General features: G+C 48.0%; 7 protein-coding genes across 7 annotated transcripts; 3 read left to right on the top strand and 4 right to left on the bottom strand.

Moving 5' to 3' along the window:
* Positions 1 to 452: 452 nt before the first annotated feature.
* On the top strand, positions 453 to 2,507 carry FOMMEDRAFT_94767 (serine carboxypeptidase; the record flags this gene model as incomplete). Its single annotated transcript, XM_007270393.1, has 11 exons — positions 453 to 589; positions 680 to 828; positions 908 to 1,038; positions 1,094 to 1,204; positions 1,283 to 1,382; positions 1,438 to 1,464; positions 1,534 to 1,622; positions 1,689 to 1,806; positions 1,864 to 1,924; positions 1,981 to 2,353; positions 2,439 to 2,507. Coding segments are annotated over 11 exons (1,365 nt in total), but the record flags the coding sequence as incomplete, so codon positions are not given.
* Positions 2,508 to 3,421: 914 nt separating this feature from the next.
* FOMMEDRAFT_148838 (uncharacterized protein) lies at positions 3,422 to 5,351 on the bottom strand (the record flags this gene model as incomplete). Its single annotated transcript, XM_007270566.1, has 2 exons — positions 3,422 to 4,584; positions 4,659 to 5,351. 2 exons carry the CDS (start codon positions 5,349 to 5,351, stop codon positions 4,183 to 4,185), a joined length of 1,095 nt encoding a protein of 364 aa, XP_007270628.1. The 3' UTR covers positions 3,422 to 4,182.
* Positions 5,352 to 5,785: 434 nt separating this feature from the next.
* On the bottom strand, positions 5,786 to 6,385 carry FOMMEDRAFT_94619 (ribosomal protein S5 domain 2-like protein; the record flags this gene model as incomplete). Its single annotated transcript, XM_007270379.1, has 1 exon — positions 5,786 to 6,385. One exon carries the CDS (start codon positions 6,383 to 6,385, stop codon positions 5,786 to 5,788), a length of 600 nt encoding a protein of 199 aa, XP_007270441.1.
* Positions 6,386 to 8,136: 1,751 nt separating this feature from the next.
* On the top strand, positions 8,137 to 10,653 carry FOMMEDRAFT_160972 (uncharacterized protein; the record flags this gene model as incomplete). Its single annotated transcript, XM_007270567.1, has 4 exons — positions 8,137 to 8,206; positions 8,353 to 8,600; positions 8,723 to 10,223; positions 10,283 to 10,653. The coding sequence occupies 4 exons, from the start codon at positions 8,137 to 8,139 to the stop codon at positions 10,651 to 10,653; spliced, it is 2,190 nt and encodes a 729-aa protein (XP_007270629.1).
* Positions 10,654 to 12,269: 1,616 nt separating this feature from the next.
* Positions 12,270 to 15,659, top strand: FOMMEDRAFT_94593 (TPR-like protein; the record flags this gene model as incomplete). The annotated part of the gene is made up of 2 exons (XM_007270377.1): positions 12,270 to 14,434; positions 14,516 to 15,659. 2 exons carry the CDS (start codon positions 12,270 to 12,272, stop codon positions 15,657 to 15,659), a joined length of 3,309 nt encoding a protein of 1,102 aa, XP_007270439.1.
* A 108-nt stretch (positions 15,660 to 15,767) lies between these two features.
* Positions 15,768 to 17,524, bottom strand: FOMMEDRAFT_148841 (uncharacterized protein; the record flags this gene model as incomplete). Its single annotated transcript, XM_007270568.1, has 3 exons — positions 15,768 to 16,369; positions 16,435 to 16,875; positions 17,143 to 17,524. 3 exons carry the CDS (start codon positions 17,522 to 17,524, stop codon positions 16,008 to 16,010), a joined length of 1,185 nt encoding a protein of 394 aa, XP_007270630.1. The 3' UTR covers positions 15,768 to 16,007.
* A 588-nt stretch (positions 17,525 to 18,112) lies between these two features.
* On the bottom strand, positions 18,113 to 19,117 carry FOMMEDRAFT_94524 (Pkinase-domain-containing protein; the record flags this gene model as incomplete). The annotated part of the gene is made up of 1 exon (XM_007270371.1): positions 18,113 to 19,117. A coding segment is annotated over one exon (1,005 nt), but the record flags the coding sequence as incomplete, so codon positions are not given.
* Between the last annotated feature and the right edge of the window lie 186 nt (positions 19,118 to 19,303).

A 19,303-nucleotide genomic window follows, 5' to 3' on the forward strand; every position in this document is an offset into this window, starting at 1 on the left:
AATGGCGTGCCGTATGGTCCGAGATAGAGGCTAAGAAGGAAAGGGTGAAGATGAGGCACTTTCTGTATCGGTATGAAGGACTAACAATCAGGAGTTAATGATGGTCGTGGTCATTACGCAGACGGTATCCACATGGATTCAAATAAACCGAAAGGCTTAAACAAAGACGTTTCAATAGATGGCAACAACACGTGGATGACGCAGATAATTTCCGCAGTTAGCCTGATGCATTAAATACCTCCGTCCATGGTGGAAAGTTCCCACTACAACTTAAACAACGGTCAAACAGCCATGAAGACGTTCAGGCTGTTCATTGCATGTTATACACTCTGCTCCTCAGCTTTGGCTCAGAGTCAGCAGAGCTTCTTGTCAGGCAGCGTGAGACAAGTTGAGAGGTACGACTTTATGTTGTTTGGAAGATCATTGAGTACCGACATCAATATTAATGTCGCAGTAATGGTGCATCTGGTGTTCGAACATTGCAGCTCTCTTCAATTCCAGCCAATGCTTTTACAAGTTTTTCTCATCCCGCATTTCCGGGGAGAAGTGCAAGGATCAAGAAATCAGACTTTTGTGATGGTGGGGTTGCGTACGTTACTTCTTGCCTGTTTGCTGTCCAGTGTGCGTCAGTTGGCTTATTACCGAGTAACATTAATAACTTTTTTATTAAAAAAAACAGTGCATATACTGGCTATATTGACGCTGGTCCGAAACATTTCTTCTTCTACTTCTTTGAGAGTAGAAGCAACCCCGACAAGGATGATGTCCTTCTCTGGACGAATGGTGGACCAGGTGGTTCCTCCGCTCTTGGTCTTTTTGCAGAACTTGGTGCGGATTTATGATTATTCCGAGATAATATTATTTATTTTGGGGTGGTCAACTCGCAACGTTTCTCACTTTTTTAAAGGACCATGCCGAATTGCAAGTCCCAATAGCACAAAATACAATCCGTACTCCTGGAACACGAATGCAAACATTTTCTTCATTGACCAACCTATCGGAACCGGCTTTTCATATAATGATCTTGGGGACATAGTTGTGAGTCCCAATACAGGGAACTTGTTTCTTCGCAATTAATTCACCATATCTGTAGTCGACGACAGAGGATGCTGCACAGGATATTGCTGCTTTCATGGCCACGTTCTTCGAGACGTTCGACAAGTTCAAGGGAAGAAACGTCCATTTGACCGGAGAATCATATGGTGTAGGTACTAGGTACCTCCATCATAGGACCATTTTACATTTGAATACCGCTGTCCCTAATGTTATGCGAATCGTACAGGGACGTTATCTTCCAGTCTTAGGAGCCGTTGTTTACGACCAAAACTCGGTGCTTGTTGAAAGGGGGCCAGAACCCATCAACCTCAAATCAATCATGATAGGTTTGTCAATATTTTCTTCTCGGCAAATGCTTGTCAATTTAATTCCTTGCTGCAGGAAACGGAGTGACGGATTTCTTCACGTGTGTAGTGCCTTTGCCATCGGGAATAGCTTAACATAGGTGGGCTGACATAGATTCGTGAAAAAATAGAGTCATACGCTCGTATTACGACATGCAATGCACGAACATGGGCATCGGGCCTCTCCAGCCCATTTCGACATGCGTTCGCATGAAACAAAGCGTGAGCCTGTCTTTCTTCTATCCGCTGTCTGTTACTTCCGACTCAATTTCTATTGATCCCATTCAGCTTCCTCGCTGTGAGAAGCGACAAAAGGAAGCTTGCATTGATCACTTCGATTTGATTGACTGCTCTTCTGCATTCACCTTTTGTGCAAATGAACTCTTCGCGCCATATAAAAATGCAGGTAAGGGGGCCTGTGCCATTTATACGCACCTCGCTCAGAATTGGGTGCTTTTAAAAGGATACAATTCGTATGATATGACAATGAAATGCAATACTTTGGACTGTTATCCGGAAGACAAGTAATACTTTCATCCATACAAGCTTAACCAGACTTACCATACGTCCCTATACTCAGGAATTTTACTACATACTTAATTAATCCGGCTACCCAGAAGGCACTAGGTGTCAACGATGGACGGAATTTCTCAAACGTTGCTATGGATGTTGCATTAGCCTTCTTTGCTTCTGGCGACGAAACACATGACTCAAAGCAATACGTTGTAGAGCTACTTGCGCGTGGAGTCAAGGTCCTCATCTATGCCGGGACGTATGACTTCATTGCAAACTGGCTTGGCAATGAATGGTGGACGCTGAACTTGGACTGGCCTGGCCGATCTGAATTCTCAAGAATGCCTCTGCAGGAGTGGTTTGTGGGTGGTAGTCCTGCAGGTAAGACACGTACGCACGGAAACTTCTCGTTTGCTACAATATATGGAGCTGGCCACCTTGTAAGTGTATCTTCACGTCAGATTTGAATGGTTAGGGTTTATATATCTGTTAAACTCCCTCTTCTTCTTTTTAAAACAAACATAGGTACCACATGATAAACCAGTGGAGTCACTAGCAATGTTGCAACGTTGGCTAGTAGACAAGCCTTTTTGAATGAGCTTAACTTCTTTAACAAAATATAAATCAAGTCTGGGGAACTTACATTGTCTTAGTCTTAGACTTGAGGTGGTTAGTAGTATAATTGTGCTGAAAAGCTAAGCTACATTTGTGTCATGAATAAACAAATTATTAGACATCCTTCTAAACAAGTATATTATAATAAATACTAGTAAGTGTTAGAAGATGGAATTTATGTAGTGACAGTAAGAGAGCTAGTGTGAAGCACTAAAGTCACTTATATTCTATTGAGAGGATAATGTAGAAACTATTAAGAGCCAGATTGTTTACTACTGTGTGTCTCCTATATATTAATATACATGGGTCAAAATGTAGAGTATACAGATACAATAAAAATAAACAAACTATATTAAGGTGAGCTATAGTACTGTAGCATTACAATTGTGTACACAAAACCAAGTCATACAATATTGAAGAAAACAGAATTATTTCTCAGTTAATCCTAGTTTGGAGAGAATTTTTGAGATACTTGCATCTTCCCTTCCTTTTAAGATTATAACACTTACTCAACTCTCTTCAAAAAAAAATTTAATAAAATTGTAGAACACAAATTCACTTACCTTGTAATGTTACAGTGCCTTACTATAATTAACTTTTCCTGAATCCCAACATAACCATCCCTGAACAAATGCCAAACATATAGGATAGAGATGTTGTTTGTCAAAATCTTTCCTTGTCTCGCACGTGACTCAAACGCGTCGCGACGCGTCTCAATCAACACAGAACTGACGTCTACTTCCCCCCACCCCACCCCACGAATCCTACCCGACTTTCAATCTCACTCACTGTCAAAACAAGAAAAGAATGCACTGCAATTGTTCATTAAAAGTAGTAGTACAAACAGAGACAACCGCAAGTGCAGATGATGGTATTGGTGAGTCAGAATAGGAGGGATCTTGGGGGTAGGTAAGAAGGTAGAAGGAAGACGGTGGGATTGAGAATAGGAAAATAGAGAAACATGTAGACGAGTTGTTTATGTAGAATCCAGACACGATTCGTTGGATGACTCTGTATGGAGTTGGAAATGGGAAAAAGAAATGAAGATAGAAACAAACAAAGCGAAAGCAAGAGACAAAACAAAACAAACAGACAGAACAAAACAAAATGAATCCGATCCGTCATGAAACAAGGGTAAAAAGAAGTGAGGAAAAGAAGTACAGTGAAGAGGAAGAAGTGAAAAAGGCAAAATTGCATCAAAAACAGAAGAAGAATGACGTATAATATTACAAAAAAAAAGGGGAAATGACAAACAAATCAAAATGATGTGGAAGGGGCTTCACGAATGTGCATGTTCGGAGAGAGAAGTGAGAAGTATGCAAATGCGTATGGAAAGCAAAATGAACAAAATGTGCATAGAAGGATGAGAATAGAAAGAGGAATGCGGTTGGATGCGTGGCTCGTCTTGAGCCTACATACAAGCTTTCCGCTACGGAAAGCTCGGTGCGGTTGCCAGGTCCTGACGCGACGCAGCATGCTCGCACTGCAAGCGAATGCTGAGCCGCACAGGGACAACGCATCATGATAGGAACGTCATTTTTGTTGACTGTATGGTTGGTCGTTAAGGCGATCATGGGCGATGGAAGAATGCCATTTTATGTACGCTGCGAGGTCGTCGGTTGTGCAACACCGGCTGGCCCGCGTGAATTAACGATTACAATGACAATGGGCGTACTGGAGAGGACTTTGGGGTCATGAACGTGAACGTAGCGTAAAGCTCCTTACGCTCGGGCGTGGATAGCGTTACAGGGTCGAATGAAGGGGATGTGTTGTCGTCGTCGTCTTCGACAGCATTTATCCTTGTAGTACAAGGAAGTGACATGCTACGCGTGAGCCGCTGTGGCTGTTTTGGCGTAACCGGCTTCGTCTTGTCAGCACTTTCGCTTTTGGTATCGTCAAAGGCAGTGAAACCAAGCGTGTCAGAAAAGTCCAGCTCATCCGCGGCGCCAAAAGGAATAGCCCCGAAGCCTGACGACCTAGCGATGGAAGACTGTGGACGCATATGAGGCCCCTCAAATAGGAAATAATCCCGGATCTGCGTAGCAAAGCTCGGCTCCTTCTCGCGAGTTATTACGAGAATTACGAGAAATTAGCATGTACATTCACTACAAAAAGAGTTAATCAACTAACCTCTTTTACAATATGAAGCTCAGAAGCATCTTCATCTCGGACTTCCTCCTTCTTAGTATCGGAAGACTGGAGATAGGCGTCGGATACGTCGGCCAGGGGAGACACCGTGAGCTCGTAGCATCGTGAATCAATCAGCACCTGAGTAAGCGATTTGGAGTCAGAGCCAGGCTTTTCCTCGTCGGCGCTTTGCGTGGCAGCCTCTTCCTTGATGGTCTCGAGTGATATTGCGGAGGAGCTGTGTGAACTCAAGCGAGAGGGAGTCGCTCGATTTGCGGGTGAGGCAGGCGCAACATCGGAAAGAGCCTTCCTGTCTTCACAGGTCTTTCCTGATTGCTCCTTCTTGGCCTTCGTCTTTGCCGAGGACGCCTGCGAAGATGCTTTGCGCTTGAGGTCCGCACGTTTCGGAGGCTTCGACTTAGCTGCGCCGGATGACCCGGGTGCACAAAGAATCTTTGCTTTGAGTACCGTGTTACTGTCCGAGGCTTTTCGTTTCTTGCTTGACGTTACTGAGGTGGTGCCGAGCCCAGTCAAAGGATGGAGATTTTCTTTCTCTGGGAGGGATGGAATGCCGCTCTCGGAACGGCGGGAGGTAGTCAGCACGGCGGCGGCCGATACAGACCTTCCAAGGAGACGCGGGGCAGATGGTTTCGTAGATGGCGCATCGCGGTAGACGGTGAATGTTCTACTGGGCATGATGGTATACGGACAGTTTTGATGAACGGATGAGTGTGGAGAATTGAGTTACGCAGTGTGTTCGTGAACATGCAATATGTTGAGATAGCGCTATAGGAGGTGGAGGATAATGGGCGCAGTGATGAAGAGATGTGTACAACGACGACCCGGGATGGTACAAGAGGGAACGCGGGACTGGTCGTCGTGAATGGCAGAGGAGAAGAGAGAGCGCTGAAGCCACGCGCATCCAATCTGCACGGTTATCTAATGGGCCAAGGAAGGAAGGAGAGCGTGTTTTGTTGGAGGTCGCGTAGCTTCGATTCGCGCACGTGAAGTGACTTCCTCCACCGTCACATCGCGTTGTGATCATCTCACTGATTCTCAGCAGACTGACCGAATAATTGCTGTATGTAGGTAGGATTGTGTAGAGAAATATTATTTAGATTAAAGCTAGTCTACCATGTTCGCCCATCCATAAGTTTCCGGCCATGATCCCGCTCAATCGACTCCTTGTTCCGCATTCCAACACCTGCATCCAATCTCTTTCCCTTCCCTCCAATACCATTACCCATCGACAGCGGTGCATTTCCAGCCTGTATAAGCATGCACGTCGCTTTAACCACTTGGATCGGATTTCTACTTCCCCAGACCTTCGCACTAACGTCTTTAATACCCGCCGCCTTGAGCACCTGATGAATATTCGGGTTGCAGTGCAAGCCAAACCCGACGGGGCGTGGTCGCATAAGTATCCTCGTCGAACCAAGCTTAATCGACATATCCGTCCAAATCGTACGGCGTTCAAACCGATCCACAGCATCCATATTCCGAACAGCTTCAATAAACGCCTTCTTATTCGCTTCACTAACCTCTGCATGTTTACCCTCTCCATACCCAACAAGTCCATCCCCATTCCCAACGACATGAAGCGAGTAAATCCGATGTTTCTTCCCCTTCCCAGTCTGCTGCGTCACGCGTCTCCGAACGAGTGGGTAGTTATGCACTGCAACGTCTTTTTTGCCTGCGATTATGATCCGAGCGTCTTTGCCTTCGTTCATCTCGACGTTGTTGTTTTCTTTGATCATGTCGTTGAGTTCTTTGTCGACTGCCATGAATGATGGGTCGTTTCGGACTGTGACTTTCGAGATACGTTTGGAATGCGGTCCCTTGAAGTAGCTGGTGTGAGCGGAATCGTATAGCACGTCGGGCTGCATTAGGTTTGGGAATGGAAAACGAGGTTCTTCGGGTTCGTCATTCGTTTGCGAAGGACCTGGTTCATCCGACGAAGAGCGAGCTGACGACGTAAATCGGCGGGATATTTGCCTTGAAGAGGAATAGAGAGTTGGAACAAAGCAAGGTCTCAGGACGCTGCTATGCGCCAATAGTGACGAGCACTTGTTCATCGTCAGGAATAAGCATGCGATTCACGAAGGTTTTCATTTTCAAGTCGGTCTTCGAAAATGACGATCGCTTATGTAATAAGGTTAGTATATACAAGCGCAAATAAACTATAAATAATCAAAGGTATGATAAAGGGGCGCAGTCGAAGGTGTGTGAGATTCCAAGAGATCCAAACAAAGATAGCAGTGATTAGAAGAATGGCGAAAAGACGCTTCGGTTTACATACCTCCCTTTCATATGATAAAAGAAGCTCTGGAAGAGAACTGGGACTGTTGGTGCCTTCTTACCTTCGACTTGAAGTTTTCGGCGATATATTTTACGTTGAAAGAGCTCATCCTCGTTAGAGAAGTCGTGCCAGACAAGGGAAGATACGACTGCGAAGGGAACTGATCCATAGATATGAGTGTTCTTAGTATCCGAATTGAATGGGCTATCAACGGCGGGAGCAATTTGATACAAAGAGCACACGCCAGAAAATAGAATCTGTCGTGATTTTGAAAGGGAAGGAGGCGCTTGTAGACTAGGGAATGCTGTGAGTAAATAGACATATGGGGCTAGTAAGAGGCGCCTTTGTTCACATGCTGCGCAGTCTGGTCTCCACGGCGCGAGAACTGCAGATGAGCGGGCGGTGCGCCGTCGCGGTCTCCCACGGTAGTGTCAGATGAGAGGGCGGTTACTCTTGGACGTGTTTGACTACCGTGCAAGAACAGCCAGAGATGATGGTCGAAAAGGTACTGATACTGTAGGTCTATTTTTGACTGTACCTCTGGAAGGCGATCGGAGTGATTTAATAGCGTCGAACTGTTGGCAGAGTGCCGACGGATGTCCGACGGAGCTCAAATCTGATTTCAACGGGTCTAACGGCGTCTCATCATGCCAAGTTATGCAAAGCAGTGCAAGCCAGCGCACGATTAATTCCAAGGACGAGGGTGCACTGGTGGATGATTCAATTTCTGTCTTGGGAGAGTATGACAAGACGAGGGAAGAGAAATGAGAGATATGCCGTGAGTCAGCAACAGCCGGACGTTGCCGAGTGGAATGAGATCACGCGTTTCGAAGCGGACATCTGAATCGTTCCCATAAGTATCCCTCCCGCTTTCCCTCTCTCCTCTCTCCCTCTACCCGCCCGCTGTCCTCGTCGTTCGTCGTTGCACACGTCGTAGCCTCACATTGTCCTAGTAATCATTAGCACTGGCCGCAGACGGAGCGTCTTAACTCAATGCCGGGCATATTCACCAACTGGTGTAAGTCGTCACTTGACCACAACCGACTTTCACCTTGTTCTGACTCAATCTATCTTCCATCTATCTAATTCTGTTGTCTTTGGCATCTGGACAATCTATATGCATTGGTGTGATTGAGGAATTCAGATAACAGCCAGTATGCTTCGTGGAACCGCATGCGACGGATGCAAGCTCCACCATTCGTTGCCCGCGTCGACTCCCGTGTAAGTCGCAACGCAACCGCACTACACAATGGTATGTCTCTCCACCCTTCACCTTACCAGACACCCAAAGACCCAAGAGAGATTTGAGAATTTGTCGGTTTCGCTCCATCAAAATCGTTCCCTTCTAGACCGCATTACAATTGGCCTGCTAATTATAACACGTATTATTTGGCATAGGTACCGACGCGAACACCACAGGCGACGTCGTAATCAACATGGGTGACTTGACCACGACCAATCTTACCAATAACAAGGATACGCTATTTGGCCCGAGCATTGGCGTTGTCAGCACTGCCCCGGAATGGTGCACTGCTGATGCCGCGCTCGACGAGAAGACATACAACAGTGAGAAAGAGATAAATGAGAAGGATGATGAAAAGAGAGAGGACGTTGATGAGCTGACGCCGGAGGTTGTCAAGGAGTGGGTACGTCGAAGCAAGGAGGTCAGTTGCTATGTTGCATTATTGTCCGTTATTTTGCCCCTTTACGATATCTCTTATACCCCATAATTATTATTGTGTGCTGACTGCTATTCTGAATTTGTTAGCCATCGGAACCAACGACAACCCTTCAAGCGCTTGTGAACCTTAAGCGCCCTTCTATCCGTCTTTCCCCACTTGCAGCGCCTTCCGAGCCCTCCACATCAAACGCCGACGAATCCGGAGATGCCACTTCCAAACATCACCAACAGCATGGCCTCGAATTTGAATTTGACTGTGACGCTCCGCAGTGCTTGATTTCTTTGCATGTTGTTGGTGTACCAGCTCACCTTGGCGAGTCGGAGGATAACTTGCACAGTGCTGCTAAAGACAAGGAGCGATTAGTACTTTTCGAGACAACTCTTCCGGGCGGTTTTGCGCGCAAGTTAGCGCTATCAGAGGGTGCAACTCTCGAACTCGCACGATTGGAGGCCGCGGCGCGCGGTTATCGTGCTCAACTCGCGGCAGCCACGGCGCCCGCGAGGGGTTCCGACGGAAAGCCCGAAGGCTCCATCACAAACACTACTCCAGCCGCGGACAATGGACATGAACGTGAACAGCGCAAGAAGCGTCTTACGTTCTTCCGCAAGAAGGGCAGTTCGCACACACAACATTCCACTTCTAATACACAGCCGGCGCCGGCGCCAGCTGTGCCTTCGGGACCTGCTCTCGCGGTCGTCGACGCGGAGGCTCCTCATAATGAACCTCAGGGGTCGCTGTCTCCACAGAACCAGAATGCGCTTACGACTTTCTTCGCGGGTGGTGATGCTGAGAAAGCGAAGCGCAAGAAAGAAGCTGATGAAGATGGCGTGCGGATTGCGATTCGCCTTGCAGCGCGCGATGCTGACGGACACGCGCTGAAAGTACGCAACGAGCAGGTCACGTATTTGCATATTGTTAGGCAGGGAACTACTCCCGCTACTGCTACCGGTGACAACGCAGCGGCTTCTAGCGGAGAGGCAGCTGCTACACCCGCGAACGGTGAGCAAGAAAACAACACACAGGCCGCACGAGATGAGGAGGGCAAGGAAAAAGAAGATACCCGATCATGGATAGTCCGCGTGGTGAAGCGCGAGGCTCGAATCGGTGCACACGCATTCCAACTTCACGAGATCTACGGTCTTACCGCACACGCTTCTGCCTCCGAAGCTACTCACAGCGTTACTCCCTCCTCACCCCCTCCTGCTTCTGAGTCACATACCTACCCTCCGCAGCCACAAATTCTGAATGGAGCCGGATCTGAGGCGGATGACAGTCCTGCGGAATGTTTACTCTGTCTGAGCTCTCCGCGCGAAGTTGTACTCCTTCCATGTCGCCATCTTGTCGCATGCCGCGAGTGCGCGGTTAACATGGTTGAGTTTGGTGCAGGTGGTACGGTTACGCAGCCTGAAGCGGAGGTACCCGCCGCTCCTGCACCAGCTACTACTGGAGATGCAGCAGGTGAAGGAGCTAACGGAACTCAAGGGGATCAACCATCTACTCCTGCACCTGCCCCAATGCCTACTCCGACTCCGGCGATTCGTAGGAAGAGAAAAGCAAAGGGTTGGTTCTGCCCCGTATGTCGTCAACGTGAGTCGTTCTTCCCCTTTCATAGATTCTGTAAAGTTTCTCATCTACGTTTTCTCCAGCATACACGAGTTTATTACGCATTACTACCGCCCCACCGCCGACAAAGGGTGCAGGCACAGGGCACGCCACTACAGGCGACACTTCAGCAGACGCGAAGCGCGTCTCACTCGCTTCGTCGCTCACTTCTTCTCCCTCACCACTCAACGAACAGCCACCCCACCCTCTTGCAAACACCCCCGCCCTGCCGCCTGTGGCGGTGACCACGCCTAATTCGGGTGCAGCAACGCCTGCACCGAATGCTACTGAAGAAGGCGGGATGGAGTTACGAGGAGCGTTTGCGAGTATTGCGAGGCCTGGGTTCTTGAGGGGACTTTCTGGACGGGCGGCGAGCACTGCGAGTAGGGAGCGGGATTTGGAGCGAGGGGCGTAATCATAATCGTGTGTCGTATCTTCCTCCTCGCCCCGCTTTGGTGTCCGTTTTGCCGTGTCGCATCGTGTCGTCCCGGTGAGTGAGTGTAGGCAGCTTCTGGGTTCTATGACATGTGATTGTGACGCTCGGTTTGATGTGGTAAAGGACTGACTTGCCGACTTAACCTTATTCCATTCAACACGTCCCTAAAACCTAAACATTCTATGCACACCATCTACCACTATTTCTATGATTATCTCTATGGTCCTGCATTATCGTTGTCGTTGTCCGTTGTCCGTTGTCATTCATTGTCATTGTCGATAGTGTTAGTCGTTAGTCGTGTGTCCTCCTCTTCCTCTTCCTCTTCCTCCCTCTCGTCTTCTTCACCCTTCCTTTTCCTCTTCTCTTCTTCTGTCCGCATTTCCCTGTACCCCACTCTCTATCTTGTGCGTACTTTTTTTTTGCTTGTTTTGTAAGTTAGTCTGTTTGTCATACTAGTAGATAATGTTTTTTTCTTGTTCGCCTTGTAGTGGGATTCTTGTTAAAGGGCATTCGGTCTTCTGAATGAGCATTTCTATGCTTAATGCCTCTCTTCTACGTTCCATCTTGCACTCATATGCTGCCTTCCTATCCATCCTCAAGGCCTTCACTGTAATAGACACACATAGTACTACTACTAAAATCCCCTCCCTCAACTTACTAACCACTCTCACTCCCACCCAAATGCAAAGGATGGATACTCTATTTTAGTTTGCCCTGTCTTGTCTCTCTACTTGCACTTGCCTTGTCTGTCAGTGTTTGTTGTTTCAGTCGTTGTTCTCTTAGTCTTATTCAAGTTATTGCTTCTTCCCTTCCTGCCCTTTTTTTCCTGTTGTAATATTTCTTTGTTTGTACTTATTCTTTTTATACATACACTGTATTGTAAATTGTGAAATGTTTCTGTGAGTTTGGTTTTTTGCCTTTACAACACCTGCAAGAGCTACAGCAAACAAGCAATGTTGCTTGACATTATAATGTGAACCACATATATCATGATGAGTGAATAGTATCATATTATCTTTTAGAAGGACTCTGGAATGCAATGGGGTAATCTTCATCCTGAAATGTAATGTAGAGCTGTTTTGAGTATGGAGGATCCTTCTAGAGTGTTATGTAATACATGTATTTCTACTTCAACCCTTTCTTGTCGCTCAACATCAAACACTATCATCACAGCTTCAACGAGTCCACAGCATGGCCAGTAGAGTATATAAGCACTTGGCTTCTGCCCTCAACCCTAGCGTTGTACCCATCACACCTAGGTCTCGACGCTAACGAACCAGCATCTAACTCGAATACCCGTCTCCTGCGCTGACGTGTCTGTGTCTACGTCAATATCAATTGTTTACCTATTCTTGCAGGGCAGTCTTTTCCTTTTACACTTCTGGAATAAACAGGTTGTAACTGAGACGGCTTTCAGACTCGCAGCGAATCTTTTGCAGAGGACAGCGATTTAAACTACCAGGTTTGTAGGACGAAGGAGCATTTCAGGTGATATATATCTCTTAGCTTCCGTCCTTCTTTCTGAATGAACACACGCAGAAGTCAACTAAGGGTATCGGACTCATTGGCGAACGATTCCACGTTTCTGTGCTAACATGAAGTACTATGTGGACCTGGAATGGATTTGTCGCGGACTCGTCTGTCTGGGTGTTAAACACTGGTCACGCTTTGAGCAATCGGGAGAACGAGAGGGACTTGACAGGTCTATTTCTTATTGGCGCATTGCGTTGGGCCTTTGTCCTGAAAGTCATCCAAGTCGCAACGAAATATGCAGCAATCTTGGAAATGCGCTTTTTTTGAGGTTCGAGAATTTCGGCAATATAGACGATCTACATGAGGCAGTTGATTGCCATCGTGTTGTTCTGGAACTTCGACCACATGGCCATCCAGAGCGTTATCTCTCTCTTAACCAACTTGCGGTTGCCCTTCATACCCGATTTGAGCAGGATGGTCAGACAACAGACCTCGACGAGGCCATCGAATATCATCGTGCTGCCCTGGAACTTCGCCCCACTGGCCATCTCGGTCATTCCGATTCTCTGAATAATCTTGGAAATACTCTTTATGCTCGATTTAAACTGCATGGACAGAAAATAGACCTTGACGAAGCTGTCGAGCATCATCGTACTGCCCTCGAGCGTCGTCCCAATGGCCATCCCAATTGTCCCGTGTCTCTTGATAGCCTTGCAAATGCTCTTTCAGCTCGATTTGAACGGCATGGTCAGCTGGGAGACATCGACGAGGCCATCAAGTATCATCGTGCTGCTCTAGACCTTTGCCCTGCCGGCCATTCCAATCGACCGCCATTTCTGTTGAACCTTGCAAGCACCCTCAGAATTCGATTTGATCAGCATGGTCAAACCACAGATCTTGATGAAGCAATCGAGCATCTCCGCACTGTTCTGGAACTTTTCCACGTTGGTCATCCATATCATTATGGATCTCTGAGTAGCCTTGCAGGTACCCTTCAAACGCGATTTGAACAGTATGGTCGGATGAAAGATCTTGACGAGGCCATCAAGCATCATAGTACCGTTCTAAAGCTTCTCCCAGACGACCATCTCTGGCGATCCATGATGCTTAGTAACCTTGGAACTGCTCTTAGCATTCGGTTTGAACAGTATGGACAGACAATAGACCTTGATGAAGCTATCAAATATCATTGTACTGCCTTGGAGCTTTGTCCTGACAGCCATCTCGATCGATTCACATTTCTTCATAACCTTGCAAATGCCCTTCGAATTCGATTTGTGCAGTATGGTCGGACAATAGACCTCGATGAGGCCATCAACCATAATCGTGCCGCCCTTAAACTCCTCCCAGACCGCCATCCCGATCGATCCATGTCTCTTAGTAACCTTGGAACTGTCCTTCATACCCGATTTGAGCAGGATGGTCAGACAACAGACCTTGATGAGGCCATCGAGTATCAACGTGCAGCCCTGGAACTTCAGCCTGTCAGCAGCCCTGCTTATTCCGGATCTCTGAATAACCTCGCGCTTTATCTTCGAACTCGGTTTGAACAACGTGGACAGATTGCAGACCTCGACGAGTCCATCGAGAATAATCGCGCTGCCCTGGAACGTCTCTCCGTTGAACATCCTGATCTTCCCAAGTCTCTGAATAACCTTGCACTCTCCCTTCGAACTCGATTTAAGCAGAATGGACAGACTACAGACCTCGATGAGGCTATCAGGCATCTTTATGCTGCCTTGAAATTTTGGCCCGTCGGCCATCCCAATCGCTCTGGATTACTGGCGAACTTAGGTCTTTCGTTGTTCCGTCGATTCGACCAGTCTGGCCTCATGGAGTGTTTTGATGAGTGTATACAATTACTCGAACATGCTTCCGTGCACAGATTTTCAAGCTTGATTGGGCGTCTCAAGATCGCCGATCTATGGGCTAAGATTGCTCGGAAATATTCTCACCACACCACGTCTAATGCCTACAGGGAAGCAATGATGCTTCTACAACGTATCCTTGTTATTAGTCCCAGTCTTCCAGCACAACACGACTTCCTTAACGAGAAAAGCGACTACATATCGCTGGCATTAGACGCAGTAGCCTATGCTGTAGATAAAAATAGACTTGAAGAGGCTATAGAGATACTTGAGCAAGGAAGGGGCTTACTCTGGTCACAGATGCGCGGACTTAGGGCACCTCTAGATGGCCTTGCAGAAGTGAACAAAGAGCTTGCTGACAGATTCAGTGACATTAGTTGTCAGCTGGAGAACCTTGCAATGTCACCTACAGAGTCGCAGTCTGGCCCAAGCACGGTCAGACACAACCCGCCTGTACTGGATGTGTATAGAGAACGGAGGCTATATGACGAGAGATTGAGGCTAAAGAGACGGCTCTCTACCGAGCAAGAGGAGCTCATCGGCGAGATACGGCGAATTCCTGGGTTCCAGAGCTTTCTTGAAGCCACACCATTTAATGTACTCCAACAGGCAGCCTCAGAGGGTCCTGTCATTGTGGTCAATCACAGCAAGTATCGATCCGATGTGCTTATTGTTCCCTCACATGAAGACAAGCCGGTTGCTTGTATTCCATTAGATGGAAAGTTCTACAAGGATAGCACTGAGTTGTGTGCCAAGCTTGTGGGAACGCGCACGATCTCTGGGGCTTACTCTGCAGAATATGATCAGATGCTCCGACAAGCGATGAGGACCTTGTGGGATAGGGTTGTCTCCAAAGTCGTCGATAAACTAAACGAGCTCGGAATTGCCGAAGGATCGCGCATTTGGTGGTGCCCTACATCCGTGCTGTCTGCGCTCCCTTTTCATGCTGCAGGTCCGTTCATGGACGAAGACGGTACGGCGGCGTATCTATTGGATAAATACATCTCGTCGTATACTCCGACACTTGGAGCACTTATTGACGCACAATCATCATGCAGAAACGGAGGAGAATCATCTGCTCTTATTGTTGGCGATAAATCACTTCCGTCAGCTACGAAGGAGATTTGCAACATCAAGAATTGTGGCATACAGGTCAAATTGCTCAATAGCAAAACATCCCATGATGCTGTGATCAAAACATTGCAGAAAGCAAGATGGGTCCACTTTGTTTGTCATGGAGGCTTAGATCCAAAACCTTTCAACTCGTCATTCAAGGTATCCGAGCATGGGTTGACTTTACTCGATATTATTCAAGCGAAACTTCCAAACGCAGAGTTCGCATTCCTTTCCGCCTGCCACACTGCCGAACAGTCTCACAATGGCACATACGATGAAGCACTCCACCTTGCTGCAGCAATGCAATTTTCTGGATTTCGAAGCGTGATTGGATCGATGTGGGAGTTGCTTGATGTGGACGGGCCCTTTTTCGCTAAGACAGTATATGAGTACATGTGCAACTGCAACGAGGGCGAGGCGAGGTACAAGCGTGCGGCTGCTGGACTACGCAAGGCAGCTGTAGAACTCAAAGGACGGGCTGAAGTTCGGGCTGAGAGATGGGTCAACTTGATTCACATAGGCGCTTGATTATAGTAATTATGTATAATATGCTCTTAATCCCGTGTCTTGCCTTAAGGATAGAACGTAGTGGAGGCCAACGTGTGAATTAAATACGTTTATTATATAGTAGTGCTTTCTGTTTCCACAGTGTCTATAATAAACAAGAATAGAAGTCTATCTAGCTAATGTACATGGTACTCTATCTACAGTTCATATCAATCTATTCATAAAAGGTCGTATCGTGTCGTATCGTGTCGTATCGTGTCGTATCATGCCAAGTACATCCCACCAATCCTAACCATACAGAGAAGAAGCAGAGCAAGATCGTCGGGAGTAGAACCTCCAAATATAATTTCCTGTCCTGGGTGCATTGATTTACCTCAATCGCGGTGTTACGCCAACCATCGGCGTTGCCGTCCCATTAAGCTCTGGACTCCGAAGCGGCTCTCGCCCACGCCACTCAGATTGCAAGCGCGAATGAACGTGCTTGAACGTTGATAGTGCACCCTTCTCTTGTACAAGTACAAGAGTCGACGCGAAGGGAGTCACATTTTTCGCCGAGGTCCTCTTTTGAGCGCCAGAGGGTCCATTCGAATCCACTAGCTCAGAGCCGACATTCGCATTGCCAGATGGCTGAGGCGGCTGAAGAGCTCCACTGGTGTTCGCGTGCCCCATAACGGGACTGAACTCGGCACGGAAACGGACTGACTTCATTGTCACCAAACCAGTTGACTTATCTACGAGTCGATGGGAGCCAGTCAAAATCGCGATCATTGAACCTTTGCTTCGTTTGAAAACTCACCATATTTCTCGTCCATCTTGCATTTAAGTACTCCCCAGCCCTGCGCCTCCTCAAGTACGACCTGACACCCAAGAGCTTGGAGAACCCGGGTAGCTTCATCGCGTGTCGCTAAACAGTTGTCGACAGAGTGCAAGACATATTGCTGTGCCTTCCAATTGAACAAGTTCGCGAACCAGCCTCTCACTTCGCCGACGGCCATAGAAGGTGCCGATAGGTGTGCCGCATGGTTGGCGGGCTCCGAGATAGTGTACGTATGCCGTCTATTCGCAGCCTGATTGTGAGACGATCTAAGTTGTGAGGTAGCTCGGCGCGTCCGTGCTCTCTTGACACCGGCTTTCCCCTGCCCCTCGAGGATAACCTCTGGCCCAACTTCCGTCTTCTCAATCTTTGCATAGCTGTCGTCTTCCGTAATGACGGGGTGTTTGTCTCGGGAGGTGTCTCCTACATGACCGCGCGAGGATACAGGTACTGGCGGAGCTGAAGAATCGTCAATGTTCTCTTTATCATGCACCCCGCCTTCCGCTTGGTGTACAAGATTTACCGTCTTCTTGTTTGGCAGACTATACTTGAACTCCATTGGAGGTCCCCGTACGTTTTCATTGACGAGTCGAAGCCTTCCTGGACTCGTGACTGCGTGTTCCTCATCAACGGCCATGCTCGAGCTTGCGTCCGTCGCGGAAATACCGTTTCCACCGTTTTCTTCCGTACCGAGTCCCAATCCGATGTTTCCTTGTCCCTGTTTCTGTTGATCTATCAGGATACCTATACTTCGCTCAACGTCGTCTAGCGTTCGTCTCAGAGAGGGATCCTCGACCTTCGGCTTCTCTAGCCATGGCACATTGTCCAGAGCATGGGATGCAGCTGCCATTCCATCGCCGACGGCGACACTCAAGGGCGGCAACTTCGGTGGTTGCGCTAGCACACGTGGGGATCCTGGGTGTGGAACATCTCGAGGAGTACCCGGCATAGACCCTCCTGTCAGTGGGTCGTACCTCTGCTGGCTATATGGAAGTCCGTCGACTGTCTGTGTTCTCGGGCGCATTGCACGACTGGGTGACGCGTTGCTGGACAAGATCACCCGCGGTGGCATGTGAATGTTGTCTACACCATCCTTCGGTGTCCTCAAATTTTTGGCGGTCGCTGCATCGGTCGCTGCAAATACGTCACGCTGCGGCACAGGAGAAGATGCAGGACGTCCCCTTGCAACTTGAGAGGAACGCGGAGTTCGCGGACCACTGGGAGAGACAGGCCGTATCCGAGAATTTAAAGGAGAAATCATAGGCGACTCTGGCTCGAGTGTGGACCCATTCGCCAGCACACGTTGTGGGGGCTTTGGGGCAAGGCGACTCGCTTGAATTTGAGGAGTATGTGAATGATACCCAACAGGTCCTGTGCGCACAGAATCCGTGATCATGTCAGACGGTGACCTTGGTGCATCTTTCATAGGTGGTGCCATATAGTGCCTAATCTGTTGCCCATCATGATAAAAGCGACTCTGCATTCCATATTCTTCAAGCGTACGTTCCCTATGCTTAGCAAGCAAGAAATATAATGCCTTAATGAGTGAGCCTTGACCAGGAGGACTGAGTAGTTCAGCAACAAGTTCATCAAGCGTGGCGCCGCCGCAGATAAGGAGAAGACAACTGAGAAGGTCCTGTTTAACTAACGCCCTAGAAGGTAAAGGCCTGTCCAACTCAGAGATAGAAGGCGGTGACACGCAGATAATCCCAGAGGTTGAGTGACTTAAGAATGGATGACTAAGGATGTCGGGCATAGTAATACGCTTTTCAACATCAACGACGAGCATACGACGAATCAAATCGGCTGCTTCAGGGAAGACGTAACTAGGTATTTCGAATTTTCCACTCTTAACCTTTAAAAGAAGAGCTCGAATACTTTTGTCATCAAACGGAAGGCGACCAGTCATCAGAGCGAACAGAATTACGCCGCAGCTCCAGATATCAGTGGCAGTACCAAGATAGCGCTCTCCTCGCACAATTTCAGGACTAGCATAGTGGGGGCTTCCGCAGCTTGTTTCTAGACGGTGTTCAGGTGGAGCGAAGGCTGCCATTCCCCAATCTGCTATCTTAATATGAGGAGGGTTGAGATTTGCTATGAGAATGTTCTCCGGCTTGAGGTCGCGATGAATGACAGAAAAGGCATGAGAATAAGCAAGTCCGTAGATAATCTGCTTGAAGTAGCACAGTGCCTTGTGAGGTTCCATTCGGCCATGGTTTACGAGATAGTCAAAGAGCTCTCCACCGTTGACATATTCCAGAACAAGGAAGAGATCCCGCTCTCCCTCGAAGACATCAAAGATGCGAACGACGTTTGGATGGTCCATGAGCTTCATCATGATGATTTCTTTGTCTATTCCATTACGGTGCTTCTCTGCCTTGGTTGCACGAGTGTTGAGAGAGTGGCGAGAGGAAAGCATATTCTCAAGTGGCAGAATCTTGACTGCAGCCATCTGACCAGACTCACAATGGCGGGCAACTTTGACGCGACCACTTGCCCCTTTCCCAACGCATTCTCCGAGAATCCAGGGACCAATCTGATGAGGGTCTGTTGGGAGATCGAAGGCAGTCCGAGGAATGTTTGCCTTCTCCTTTTCCCAGCGGGTTCCAAGCGGGGCCTTGTACTGCACAGGCTGAGCCTTCGGAGGTGAACAGGTGTTTGGCATGATTGTCGTAAAGTTCGTGAGTAACTAGGGTATCGCTGTAGAGTACTGTAGATGTGTAGGAGATGGTGGACGTGCGAGTAAAGAGCCGTCAAGTGGCTGGCAACTGCGCCAACGATTTTCACGCGCAGCTGTGCACGTGATCATTCTCAGTATCTGGCTTCAAGCATATGTGGACATCTTTTTTTT

The sequence above is a fragment of the Fomitiporia mediterranea genome (genome assembly GCF_000271605.1).
Source record: "Fomitiporia mediterranea MF3/22 unplaced genomic scaffold FOMMEscaffold_13, whole genome shotgun sequence".
NCBI classification, from domain to species: domain Eukaryota; kingdom Fungi; phylum Basidiomycota; class Agaricomycetes; order Hymenochaetales; family Hymenochaetaceae; genus Fomitiporia; species Fomitiporia mediterranea.